The sequence below is a fragment of the Salvia splendens genome, chromosome 3 (genome assembly GCF_004379255.2).
Source record: "Salvia splendens isolate huo1 chromosome 3, SspV2, whole genome shotgun sequence".
Lineage (NCBI taxonomy): Eukaryota > Viridiplantae > Streptophyta > Magnoliopsida > Lamiales > Lamiaceae > Salvia > Salvia splendens.
The window spans coordinates 34947150-34961442 of NC_056034.1; the positions used below are offsets into that span (position 1 = coordinate 34947150).

Genomic DNA, 14293 nt, shown 5'->3' on the forward strand with positions numbered 1-14293 from the left:
AACCGAATTTTTTTAAAAAAAAATTTGCGGTTCATAGGTATCGATCCTTGGATACTGGATAGGAAAAATGCTCACCCTAGCCACCACTTACACTACATTGCATATTTGGTATTTATATTTATAGAAATAATTATGTATGTACTTTGTATTAGAAATTAAAAAAATTAAAACAATCTATTTATAATATGCTTAATCCAACAAAACAAAAAAGTTTACAACCTGCTCAATCCAAAAATTGAAATATTTAAAAAAGTAAACAGTTCCAAGCTCAAAGCTTCCAAAACAACAAGGTCAATTAATCAAAGTATACAACCTACTTATAATATGCTTAATCCAAAAGTTGAAATATTAAAAAAAAAAAGCTTACAACATGTTCAATCCAAAAGTTCAAATATTCAAAAAAGTAAACAACTCCAAGTTCAAAGATTCCAAAACAACAAGGTTAATCCATCAAAGTTTACAACCTACTCAATTCAACAACCATTCAAAATTCAAATATTAAAAAGAAAACCTTCAAGTTCAATATTTTCAAATTCCAAAACAAATGCACGATAAATTTTACTTTAATCATGATCACTTAAATAATTTCTTTCCAATTCTCTCAATTCTGCATCTGTATCTACATTGTCCAATAGCCATGTTACTTTGCCATCCTTAAGGAGTGCCTCCACCGCGTAAAAACCAATGAATTAAAGAAAATGAGTTAAAATGTAGAATAAATAAATTTATTAGTAAATAGCAATAAATTACTCACTTTCATAGTATTACTTTCTTAAAAATGGTATTGGTTCTCCTTCTTGAATGAGTTCGGCAGGATAATTGTATACATCCCATATCATAATCAGCCAGAGATTATTTTCTGTGTTACACACAAATGTTTTCATTGTGTATTGTATTTTAAAAATTGTTTCTTAAATAATTAAATTAAAGTGAAAATAAAAATAAGGAAAACGAGGTTGTGATAGGCTGAGAATGATAGCAGAGATATTTTGAAATGGCGGAAGAGATATGCTTTAGATAAAAGCCTCAAATAAAATCTCTCGCAGTTTCTCCCTTTCTCCCATCTTATATTCAAATATAGGAGAGGAGTATTAATTTATCTGAAAAATATCACGCAGTGTAAGCTGTTGTTAATTTCCGTGAAATGGCAACACTATCCAGCTTCAGTTTCAGCTTAATCTCTCCGAATGGAGGTATTTACAGGGATAAATTTCAGAACAATCGGACCAATTGCTTACTGTGCGGTGAGATTTTGCTGAAGAGGCGACGGCGGTTGGTTGCCGGAGGGGATTTCGGGAGGTTGAATTCTGTAATTAGGTCTTGTTACAGTGGTGAAAGTAATCAGAGTGATGATAGTACTAGTAGTACCAGCAACGGTGAAAGAGAAAGCAACGACAGTTCGAATTTGGCTACGATGACGCCTGCTGAGAATGAATCCGAGGATAATGCCGATGATCCGCCGGCTTCTGCGTCTTCGCGGGTAAGCCAGTTCTTCAAAAATTTTGTGCTTTAAAATGGCGTGGTGGTGTGTGTGCTGCGAATGCCAATAGGAGTTTCACTTCGTGAATTGAAAACTTTTACTGTGTTATGAAAAATAAATATATATTATTAGAATTGTCACCAGTAGTAATAGTTTTATTACAAAGAGCGATTGCAATTAGTAGTAATTTATTGCTGCTTGCTAAATTTCAATACAATTCAAGGTAACATAGATTTATTACAAAGAAAGCTTCTGGTTTAGCACGCTTATGAAGATTGAGTTCGAGTTGAGTCTCATTCATAGTTCATACTACTTCACTTGGCTTGGGAGATATCTTTATCTCTATTGCAACTTATCAAGTATGGGAACTGCAAAGAACTTTAAAGTTGCGAACACGCGTTATAATTAAATGGTTGTGGTGCAAAAATATCCTTTTGCCTTGTGAAATTTGTAATTGCGCTCTGACGGCTGAGGGTGCTGCATAATTTAGAAGCAAAGGTTAAACGTCGTTTTATTTCCAAACAAGAACTTGTAGCTAACTCTGACAACAATTTGAGTCGAGATCAACTAAAGCTTATACCAACTCAACTTGTAAGTAATTTTCTCAGGAACCATCATTTACACCTGCCTACAGTAATTTCCAAGTAGACTCTTTTAAATTGATGGAATTGCTCGGCCCAGAAAAAGTTGACCCTTCTGATGTAAAAGTTATCAAGGACAAGCTTTTCGGTTATTCAACATTTTGGGTAACTAGAGAAGAGCCTTTTGGGGATTTTGGAGAAGGCATTCTTTTTCTTGGAAATCTTCGGGGAAAGAGAGAAGATGTTTTCGCAAAACTTCAGACTCAGCTGAAAGAGATAATGGGAGACAAGTACAAACTGTTCATGGTGGAGGAGCCTAATTCTGAAGAGGAAGACCCTCGCGGTGGCCCCCGTGTCAGTTTTGGCATGCTGCGCAAAGAAGTTTCAGAGCCAGGTCAAACAACACTTTGGCAATATGTGATAGCGTTTCTATTGTTTCTTTTTACTATTGGTTCCTCGGTGGAGCTTGGAATAGCATCTCAGGTATGTTTATCTATTTGGGAATATTTGTTAATTTATGGCTTATGTGAATATTCGTATCATAGTGAGTCAGTGACTAATATATGAACTCTCTCTGCGTCAATCTTCGTAATTAGTTCTGGTTTTCACAATGAAGGTAAGCAGACTTCCTCCAGATATAGTGAAATACTTCACAGATCCCGATGCTGTTGAACCACCAGATATGCAGCAGCTGGTTCCATTTGTGGAATCTGCTTTGCCTCTGGCCTATGGCGTATTGGGGGTTCAGATATTTCATGTAAGTATTACTTTTTCTCCCTCCATGACTATTGAAGTCATTTGTTGTCCTTTTCTTAATTTCTACATGGAATTATTCCCTGCAGGAAGTGGGACATTTTTTTGCTGCTTTTCCGCGAAACGTGAAATTGAGTATTCCATATTTTATTCCAAACATTACCCTTGGTAGTTTTGGTGCGATCACTCAGGTAAGCATGTAGATTGTAGCCACAGAGAGGATCTTCTGGACATAACTGTTCATGTACACAACTACTTATTTACAATTTAGTCCATCTGTTATTGATTTAACTTTTTTGTTATAATCTGTTTCTATGTTTGATATATTGCTTCTTTACGCATCAAATGTCTTTTTATTTTGTATCCTCATCTGATAATTTTATTGGACTTTGGTGCTTTTACTGGTGAACATACTACTTTGATATTCAGAAGGAAGGAGATACCATGACATAGTCATGTAAAAACAGGATGTTAAAGTTCATAATTATTGTCAAAATTCTTAATACGATGAAACATGAGTTACAGTCTATACTGTACTTGAGAAATTATGTCTACTTTAATACGGAGTACATTGTCAAGAATCAGAGATCAATTTTACTTTGAAATTGTCTTCAGTTATTTCTTCTGAGATCTATCAAAACATGAAGCTATCAATCTGATCTCATTATGCACTTGAAATAGAAGTATGATAAACCTATTTTCAAGTACCATTAGTATGTTAATAACCTTTCCAGCATTCTCAACGTGTTCCAGTTTTACTCATTTTTATGACGAGCTGATATCTAGCTGCATTTGCCTCTGTGAAATCTGACAATCTGAAATCTGGCAACATTTTTCTCATCATGCCTTCTTTCTTTTGTGCCATCTAGATTATTGTGGATTGCTGGGCTTATGTGGTGGTCTTTTCTGCAGTTCAAGTCTATTCTTCCTGATCGGAAATCAAAAGTAGATATTTCCTTGACGGGACCATTTGCAGGAGCAGCTCTGTCTTTTTCAATGTTTGCTGTTGGGCTGCTGCTTTCATCGAACCCATCTGAGGCGGGAGATATGATTCAGGTTCCAAGCATGCTCTTCCAGGGCTCTTTGCTACTTGGGCTTATTAGCAGAGCTGTTCTAGGTTATACGTAAGTTTTTTTTCACAACTTTGTCCACTATATAGTTCTAGTAAAACTATAGTGCTGGCATTATGAGATAGTACGAGATCTTAGCATGCATTGATTTGTATTCCTTCACAATTAGAAGATATATTCAATCTTATTTTTGTTTATTTTACTTTATTGTATCTCTGTGAGTGTTGCTTTCTAAAGCCTTCGTCCAGCATGTGTTATTTTCTGTCACCTTGGCTATCAGTAGAATTTTTTAGTTTCAGACCCAAGATAAATAGTGACATTTCTCATTTACATCAACAGGACTATGCATGCAGCAACAGTTTCAATTCATCCTCTGGTGATTGCTGGATGGTAATTAGTTTTACGTAGTCCTATGTTATGTTTTGAAGAGCATGCTTAACAATCAACTCTGTGTTTGTAGGTGTGGGTTGACAACATCAGCCTTTAACTTGCTACCTGTTGGATGTCTCGATGGGGGAAGAGCCATGCAGGTTTAGCAGTTTTCTTATTACGTTAGTTTTGTCAGTTGAGGTGCAGAATGGAGATAATGACCATTACCCACAAATAAGTCTAGAACATTGCCTCATTTAGATTAATACGTGAAAATATTTTCTGGGTTTTGGTATTTACTTTTATACATACTATGATGACTACAGATGTCATATACTGCTTGCTCCACATAAGGGCTTCAAACGACTGTATATAATCTACCTAACTTTTTCAGTGAACAATCTTCACATATGCCTATTCTTTCAAATCTCACGAAGGAGCGGTTTCTGAATGAAGGTAGGAGAGCTCCAAAGCTCTCAATATGGATTAAAAGCTCCATGTTTAAGAATGACATGACTCGTAAGACACCAAGGAACATACTAACTTATTTCTCAGATGGTTTCCTGATCGTAAACTTGGGTCTTAAATCCGTTATCCACCTGCTGCATGTGCTAATAACTGTACACATATTTTCATGTCTTATAGGAGGTTGAAGTTTGTGGTTTGGAACCTTCACATCCTTATTGCTGCTGTACATGTTGATATTTTTGTCAGGGCGCTTTTGGGAAAAATGCACTGATTGCTTCTGGTTTGGCTACATACAGTCTGCTGGGTTTGGGAGTGGTATGCCTCAACTTTTCCTTCTCAATATTAAGCCAAGTTCATGATCTGGATCTTCTCTTTGCAAAAGATAATTCTATTTTCTGAATTTAATAGTAATGACTTCCTGTCTGATCTGCAAAGCCCATAAAAATAGATTGTCATTCTGTTGGTCGGTGATTTTACCTATTACTCAGTATCTCCAACTGATATTTCGTTTTCCTATCAGCTGGGGGGTCCGTTATCGCTTCCATGGGGATTATACGTGCTGATATGTCAGGTATGAATACTTAGAGAATAAAATAAGTTTTTGGATGACGAGCATTTATGAAATGAAGTGGTGATGTTGGGGCAACTAAGGGTGGGTAATGAATGATGCAGAGGAACCCAGAAAAGCCATGCTTGAACGATGTATCAGAAGTTGGGACTTGGCGAAAGGCGGTGTTTGCTGCTGCAATTTTTCTAGTGGTGATGACGCTTCTTCCGGTGTGGGATGAGCTTGCAGAAGAGTTAGGTATAGGGCTTGTAACGTCGTTGTAGCTCCTACCCGCTTGGACTTAAAAATGCCATTTTTTGGTGGGATATACAGCTACTTTTCTTCCTCATATTGAACATGGTATGGTTGATATTTACATTTACCATTACAAAATAAATGAATCTAAAATCGGTATGGTTGATATTTACATTTACCATTACAAAATAAATGAATCTAAAATCGATGATAGTACTAGTCTTTATTCTAAAAGTCTTCTTTTTTTGTGTGCGTTTAGCATTTTGATACTAAAATTTTCTGCTCAGTGATGGGATAAATTATTATGGGTACAGTATAATTTTATTTTATATTTATTGACTTACGTGTAGGTACTTATTTCTTGTTTCTGGGCCCAACTATTTGATCTCTTCTGAATAACGTCTCATTTAAAAATACCAAAGTCTTTGATCTGTTTTAAATTAAGGACGTATGAAAGTAAAAGACTAATATAAATTCAAATAAAGGAGGTGACCATATTAATCCAAAGCCTACCTTGGTCAATTAATTAGTGGTCAGAAAAAGAAAAAAACATGAGTTTTACCTAAATAGAAAATTCCTAGTAATAAATACTCACGTTTTCAAAACCGAACCATTCTGAATTTAATTATCTTCTGAATCTGAAATTTTCATTACTATTATAAGGGCATCCGCAGGGGTGCGGATATCCCGGCGGACATCCTAAAAATACCTCCTTCCACGTCATAAGGACTTCCCAGTGTACAGTGGCGGACATCCTCAAGTACATCCTGACGGACTTCCCACACTAATAAAAATTCACCAAATTATACAATTTACGGAATTAAAATTTCGACACAAAAACGGAGAAATTACAACCACTTTATTTAAAAAAAACATACATAGTACAAAAAAAACATATATAATTATTAAAAGTATTTATCTTCGAAAGAAAAGTATTTAGAGAGAGATATTGTTGATTATTTTAATGTAATTGGATTAACTTGATTGATCAATATTATCATAATGAGACACCATATAAGTTTGGAAGTGCGGAGTGCACGCTTGTTTGAATTCATTGTGATTAGACGGGGTTCGGGGGCAGCACTCCCGAGTTGCAGGGTCCAAGGGGCGGCTGCCCCTGGCGTGGTCGAAGGGGCAGAGCCCTTGGCTGGGGTTGAGAAATGGAAGAGACTGATTTTTATTTCCATTAAAGTTGTTGGGTAGAAAATTCATCCGAAAATATATAATTATTAAAAGTATTTATCTTCACGCAATGCTTCGTGAAGAGACGCGATGTTTCGTTTCAGGCCGTATTTATAGAATTTTCGAAAAAAAATAATCAAATAATCAGGACGTCCGCGCCGACGCCCGTGGGGTCAACTCAATGGCAGACGTCCACAAGGACGTCGCGACGAACGTCCCGGGAACGTCGCGGAACTCCGGTGTCAGTAGCGGACGTTCGTATCCGCGTCACCCTTGCATAATGGCGGATGTCCGGCACGCCGGTCTGACGTACGCCGGGACGGGCGCCGTTGCGGATTATATATAAATGGTCCCCTTACCTATTGGTGTAAATAAAATAAACTGGAGTATTCTGATTCGGCCATTTCATCTAAAAATAAATAAAATAACCTACCCAGTTGCAGAATAGATATGGGGCGGCGATCACCGTTTTTGAGTTTAGCTATGATTGGTGGGCAACGCCGCAACAGATGACTAAATAATTGTAAACTAAAATTAAAAAGAAAACAAAAAATAGGAAAGGATTTTATACTCTAATTAACTTTTATTTGTGAGATGAGAACAATATACATTGGGGAAAGGATGATCTGATTAGGGATGTCAATCGGGCCGGCCCACCGGATTTCGGGTCAACCCTATTCGAGTTGCAGGTCAATCGGGTGCGGGCTAATCGGGTTGAAATTTTTTCGGGTTATAAAAGTTCAACCCTAACCCTAAACGCTCGGGTTTCGGGCTGGCCCAACGGGTTAATCGGGTTGCTACCGATAAAATTAACATGCAATCAATTCAATAAATAATGACGAAAATTAGTTATATTTATAAAATATAAATATTTAATTATGATAAATTTGAAATATATACTTAAACTCAAACACAAACATGATCAAATACTAATATTTGAGATTTGTGTAAAATAAAACATAAATTTAAATATTTTAAAGCATGTTTTAAAATTTTAAATATTTATTAATGAATTAGAAGTTTCTAATTTATTTATTTATTATTATATTAATAAAAATTTAATATATAATTTATATATTTAATATAAAATTGAATGTTATTTTTTTAGTTATCTATATTAGAAAAATAATCAATGAAATTGTCCAATTAGTAGTCAAACAAATAGACCAATAGAAATTTTATCGGGTTTTCGGGCAAGCCTATCGGGTTTTCGGGTCTGACCCTAACGGGTTACGGGTTAATCGGGTTAGAAATTTTCAACCCTAACCCTATAAATTTGGCGGGTTATTCGAGCCAGTCCACAGGTTGCGGGCTGCATTGACATCCCTAGATGTGATCTTGATTTCTCATATTTCACGTGATGATATTGAAATCATAGAATCTTCTAACACTATTAAATTTTGAATTTTCATTACGGAAATTTTTTAGTTCGACTGTATTATCTGGATGATAATTTGATTATAATAAAATATGAGTAAGAATTAATTAGTGGAACGTGGGGTCTACTGTCAAAAATGGTAAAAGTGAAATAGGACAAATTTTTAGGAACAGACGAAAATAGAACTAAGTGATAAATTTTTAGGGACGGAAATGGAGTATTAAAATAACAATTGACTGTTTTGACGTGAGATGCAGGGAAATGAGTAGTCCGGTTCACCTTTTATCTGAAGACTAATGGCTAAATTCCTAACGCCTATCAATATTTTGTTTTGTTTAGATGTCAAGTGTCAACCAATATTGATATGTGTATAATAAGATGATGATCATTACTAGTAATCAACATACTATTAATATAAGGAATCTACACAAGTTCGAAATTCACAAAGTTACCTTCTATTCTAAATAAAGGATGAGGAACTAATTTCTTCAACGTGAATACATGTTGTATTGAAATAGTTTGAACTAATTAATTATTTGGCCCTTTAATTCGTGGCCACATTATTGGTGCAAGACATATCTCAGCTACTAAATATAAGGACTGAACATCTTTTTTTTTCCTTTAATTATTGATTGGTATTAAGTTAAGTATTTGATTTGTCTATAATAAATGTTATACTTACTTTGGTAATCACACAAAATTTTAGCAAATGATGTTTTGTTTATTAAGTGGTGAGAAAATTATATTTTTATATACTGATTTAAGAGAACTTTTTCTAAAAAAATAAAATGTGATATCATTTATAGGATAAACTAAAAAAGAAATGTAACAACTATTCTGGGATAGAGAGTATTAAAACTTTAAAAATAGCATTAGAGGTCCTTCAATTTTTATTTAACATCATTTGAAATACTTTTCACTTTTTGAATATTATTTTGCTCAAAATATACCCTCAAGCCTCTAAAGAGCATTTAAGTCGATTACTTTTCACATTTTACACATAATTTCAAAATAAAGATGTAAACAGTTCATAAATATAACATCAATTATGCAAAAGAAGTTCATGTGTATTGTGTTGAGCTAACAAAGACTAAGGCTATAGTGAAGGCTAAACAAGATCAAGACAATTTATTGGATGAGTTCTACAAAGTGAAGTCGAAAGGAGTTGTTTCGAAGAAATTGTGGAGCCGGATGTCCCTTGGCCAAAACCAAAACTTAGAAACAAGGTGAAATGGAATACAAGTCAACTGTTACTCAGGTGGTATAACTTTATTCTCTCTTATTTTACAGTACTAGTTAGTGTTGGAATAATTGTGTGGACAATTACATAAAGCTCTCTATGATGATTAACCAAGAACGATAGAGAAGGAGCATAAACTGTAAAGCGGAAGCGTACCTTGATCCATAACGAATTGAAAGGCGGAATTGCTTTGCAGCGGTTATGGATCTTCCAAACAATCAGAGACATTCTTCATAATAGTCTGCCGAGAGAATAAAGAGATATCGAATGTTCTTCCGACGTCTGGGGACCATAACCGTAACTTATATTTATAAGTAATATAAGTTCCTTTATTTTCTATTTGGTCCCTCAACAAATAGAAAATCACAAATTAGTATCTACACTTATTTTCATAACAAATAAATACACTTTAGCTCAAACTGTAATCTTTATAGGATCACTTTAATTTGGCAACTGAAAGATAGTCATACACATTAAATTAGTCATGTGGAAGCTCAAATTTCTAACAGTTAGCATATAAGATACTCCCTCCGTTCACAAATAGGAAGTTGAGTTTTAAGAAATACTATATAATAGAAAATTAATGAGAGGAAGAAAGTGGAAGGAGGAGTCTTATATTAATTTTATAATAAAATATAAGTGAAATAAAATTAATTGAATATGAGGTTGGTTATTAAAAAAATAGTAAAAAAATTAAATATGACATTTATTACTATTGACGAACAAAATTAGTACTCCCTCCGTCCCATGCTACTCGCACTTTTCATTTTAGGCCGTAAATTTGGGATTGATTTTTTTGTGTAATTAAAAAAGAATTTTAGGTGTAATGAGACATCACTTAATAAAAGAGCTCTTAACTTAAACTAACATATTAATTAAATGCATTAATTCTAACTTAAATTATAAATAGTGTAAGGACTTTGTGACGAGCCGAAAAGCAAACGTGCGAGTAGCACGGGACGGAGGGAGTACAATTTTGTGGATGGAAGGGAATAGTAATTTGGACTTTGAACACATACGTGTCTACATATATCTAAATTGACACCCATACATAAGTTAATATACAAGCAACACTCTAGGGCATCCACTGTAGCGGCGCGCCGGTCGCCCCCAATGCGCCGCCGCCCCGCCGATCTATAGTGCATGGAGCGTCTGCCCCGAGGCGGACGTCATTTTTGGGGCGGAAGGTCCTCCGGCGATAATGGTGCGAGGACACGCCGGTCACGCCTCGCCGCGCCTATAGGCGCGCCGGCCGCCCCCAGTATTTTTTTAAAAATTATTTTTGAAAATTGTATTATAAATACCACTCCTCCACCACCCATTTTACATTATTTTCAAACACTCTCCATTAATTCACTCTCTACACTTTCACTCTAAAAAAATGCACGGTGGAGACGACGAATCACCCGGCACTGACGAATTGGGATATGGCGGCTATCCTTCCCAGCCGTGGGGTTGGAGTCAAACTCCTCCTCCGTAGGGATCGAGTCCAACTCCTCCTCCATCTCAGCCGTGGAGGTCGAGTCTCACGCCCCAACCTTTTTAGAGGAATTTGAACCGCTCGGCGTTTGGAGATTACAGACCCAACCTGGACGCGCTTAACCATCTGCGGTCGGAGACCCCTTTCCATTCCAGCCAATCTCCTTTCACCGATGCAGATCGAGACGCACTGGAGACGATGATGGGTCTGCTCAGTCCGGGAGAGAGTTGGCGGGTCCGGTGGGGCGGGTGGAAGCGGGGGCGGCGGAAGAGGCGGCAGCGGCGGTGGCAGCGGCGTTGGCAGTGGCGGTGGCAGCTCGGGCAGCGGTGCGAGTAGCGGCGACGGCAGCGAGGTAGCGAAGCCGGCGGTGGACGGGCCACGCACTAAACCAAAGCGGAGTCCATTGTTGTGGTGCGGGCGTGGGATGCCGTCACATCGGACCCCGTAGTGGGCACCGATCAGACCGAGAGGAGCTTTTGGAAGCGCGTACTGTTGGCATACAACGAGTTCAAACCTTGAGGCGCCAAACCGCGTGACGGGGAACAACTACGCAAAAAGTGGTCTAGGATTCTGCATACCACCAAGCGGTTCGCGGGCATAGTTTCTTATTGCTGCTCAGTGCTGAGAGTGGCCAAAGCGAAGCTGACGTGAAGGCGTTGTCTATGACCCAATTCAACAAGGGAGGCTGGCCGAAGTTCACCATGTGGGATGAGTTTCTTATTCTCGAGCACTGTCCGAAATTCAAGGCCATCTGTGCGCAAGAGCGAGCAAGAGCTCCTGGGGCGAAGCGTACTAGACACAACATAACCGGGGACTACAGCAACGGCAGCGGCTCGCAATCGTTCGACCTCAACGACGAGCAAACCGAAGAGCCCTCCGCTACACACTCTAGGCGCCCACGCCCTCCGGGACAACATGCCTCTATCCGAAGCGCTAGAGTGGATGGAAGTTCCTCCCGCATATCGTCGGCCGCGTCTGGATCGCGCATCCCGCAGCCCGCCCCTATACCGCAACCCATGGCCCCTTCACGAGGTCTTGAGAGAGAACCTAGATGTGCAGTTGATGAAACAACTGCAGGAAAACTGCCGTTTCTACGAGACCGCAACCGACCCGGTTATCAAGGGTATATACTGGAAACTCATAAGTCAGATCCAGCGTCGGCTAGGCTTGTCTGATGAGGATTTGGCAGGGGCGGCCGGCGGCGGAGAAGAGGAGGAGGAATCCGACTCCGCCACCGAGTAGACGATAGCGACGTCTTTATTTGTATTGTTTTTAAATGTTCGTTGTATAATTTTACCATTTCCAATACAACGAATATTCGGTTCCAATTACCTCATTTTCTAATTATTTACATTCCGATAATTTTAATTATAATTGATTTAAAATAAATAAAAAAAAAATAAAATGAAAAGTGGCTAAAAATTTTGGGGCTATTGGAAGTGTCCACCTTATAGTTGCAGATATTTTTTTATGGATGCGAACAAATAAATTGGGGCTATAGATAAAAAAGGGCGGGGCTATTGGAAGCATCCGTTTCCAGTGGATGCCCTTATAAAAGAAGAATTAAGCAGTTTGTAAAAGTGAATGTGGTCCAACCTAGGGCTGACAATTTTTGACCCGACACGATAATCCGACACGAATCCGCACGAAATAATTGGGTTTGGATCAAGTCTTATTGGATACGGGTCATTATAGGGTTGACCCAATAAGAACATGAAAAATTCGGGTCGGATGCGGGTCGGATGCGGGTCGGATACAGGTAACCTGTTAAAAATTAATATTTTATTATTTTTATTTTTAATTAGATTTAATTTAGCCACTATCACATAAGAAAATAATAAAAAATAGATTAGGGTTTTAGAATTACCCCCTCATGCGCCGCTGCATTTCCATTTTCCAGATTTCCCCTCCACTTCTCCAGTCTCCTACGCTCGTCGCTCGATTTCTCACTCAGCCACTCATAATTAAGAAGCTTTTTACTGCCGTTTGTTACTGCCGCAATAAATCGGTCGTCGCCGGCCACAATCAGTCACTTCTCATTCTTCCAGCTTCTCTCTGCATACCTCACACATCCACCATCCGCATCTGCCCAGCTCCGAGGAGTCAAGGTCCTTGAGTAGTTTTCTTATTTTGCTCGATTTTGCGTGTTTCCTTTTGGTTTTGGTTGTATTTATGTTTATTTGTGCGTGTGGTTGTCTCTCGCGTTTGTGAAATAGTTCATCAATCGATCTTAAAACGTTTGTGAAATAGTTTCCTTTTTGGTATTGGTTGTATTTATGCTTATTAAAACGTTGTTACTTGAACGGGTAAAACAAATAAATTTGTAAGCTTATGTTACAGTTTGGCAGCTTATGTTATAGTTTCCTTTTACAGATAGGTTATTCTTAATTTTCATATTCCTGTGCAGATTTCTCTTCAGTAGGATATTGCTTTATCTCTTTGATGTATTGCTGACTCCAGTATTTTTCAGGGCTTGTTATTGTTGTAGTGTTTACACATGTATAGTTGGCTTTGTTTTTGAGAAATAAAACGATTATGCATTTTTATTCTTGTATTGGATTGGCTGCAGCTTTAATTTGCACTAGAGATTGGTTGTTTGGAAAAAAGGTATTAACTTTTTATTTAGTTAATGTCAACTTTTATGATTATTATAGTTATTTTATTAATTCTTATTTTCTTTCAAAGGTATTAAAGGAGAAATACCAACAAATGACTTAGCCGAGGACTGTTTAAATGTTGATGATGAAGCTCATTGTGGAAGCTCCACAACCTAAACAACCTTGACTTTTGCTACTTCTTGAAAGCATCAAAGGTTAGCTTACTACTTCACTTGATTTGTACAAATTCCTTTCCTCCATTTGATTCTTATCTAAATACTCATTATTTGTTTTTCTTTCATTTTCAAGAATATAAAATTTGATAAATGGGCTGTGAGGAATACAAGTAGGAAATTGTTAATTAGTTTATCCTATTGCTTGAAGCTTTCAATACTAAATTCTTGAAGCTTATTCTCTATTAAATGGCTTAGAATAGATTTGATATGTGAAATCTATAATTTCTACCTTGTGAATTTACAGGTTAGGGATTTGAGGTTATCAAAACATGCTGCAGAGTGCCAATGAGTTCTTCTATTATGTCTGCAGAGTGCCAAGGAGTTCTTCGTTATCAAAACATGTATTTTGTTGGGTTTTTTGGATTTTGTTGGAATTTTATTGTTATTATGTTGAATCTAAGTGGTTGTTTGAAATGGAACATCTTCAATTCTTCATGTTATATGACTTTTTAAAGTCTTGATCAATTTTCGAAGCAATTTGTATTATGTAATCATGTAAATATGGTAGGTTCGTGTATCACTACCGGGTTAACCCAAAGTGGTTTGTGTCGTTATCGTGTTTAGGTTGTTGTCGTGCTGTTATCGTGTCGGGTCAACCCAAAGTGGTTCGTGTTGTTATCGTGTTCAGGTAGATATCGTGTTGCTATCGTGTCAGGT

At 37.2% G+C, this 14293-nt stretch overlaps 1 protein-coding gene across 1 annotated transcript; it reads left to right on the forward strand.

The window, feature by feature from the left end:
• The first annotated feature begins 978 nt into the window (after positions 1–978).
• Positions 979–5691, forward strand: LOC121795777 (probable zinc metalloprotease EGY1, chloroplastic). The gene is made up of 10 exons (XM_042194376.1): positions 979–1480; positions 2089–2544; positions 2678–2818; positions 2904–3005; positions 3727–3938; positions 4224–4274; positions 4345–4414; positions 4968–5036; positions 5242–5292; positions 5394–5691. The coding sequence occupies exons 1-10, from the start codon at positions 1145–1147 to the stop codon at positions 5550–5552; spliced, it is 1647 nt and encodes a 548-aa protein (XP_042050310.1). The 5' UTR covers positions 979–1144; the 3' UTR covers positions 5553–5691.
• Positions 5692–14293: the final 8602 nt, after the last annotated feature.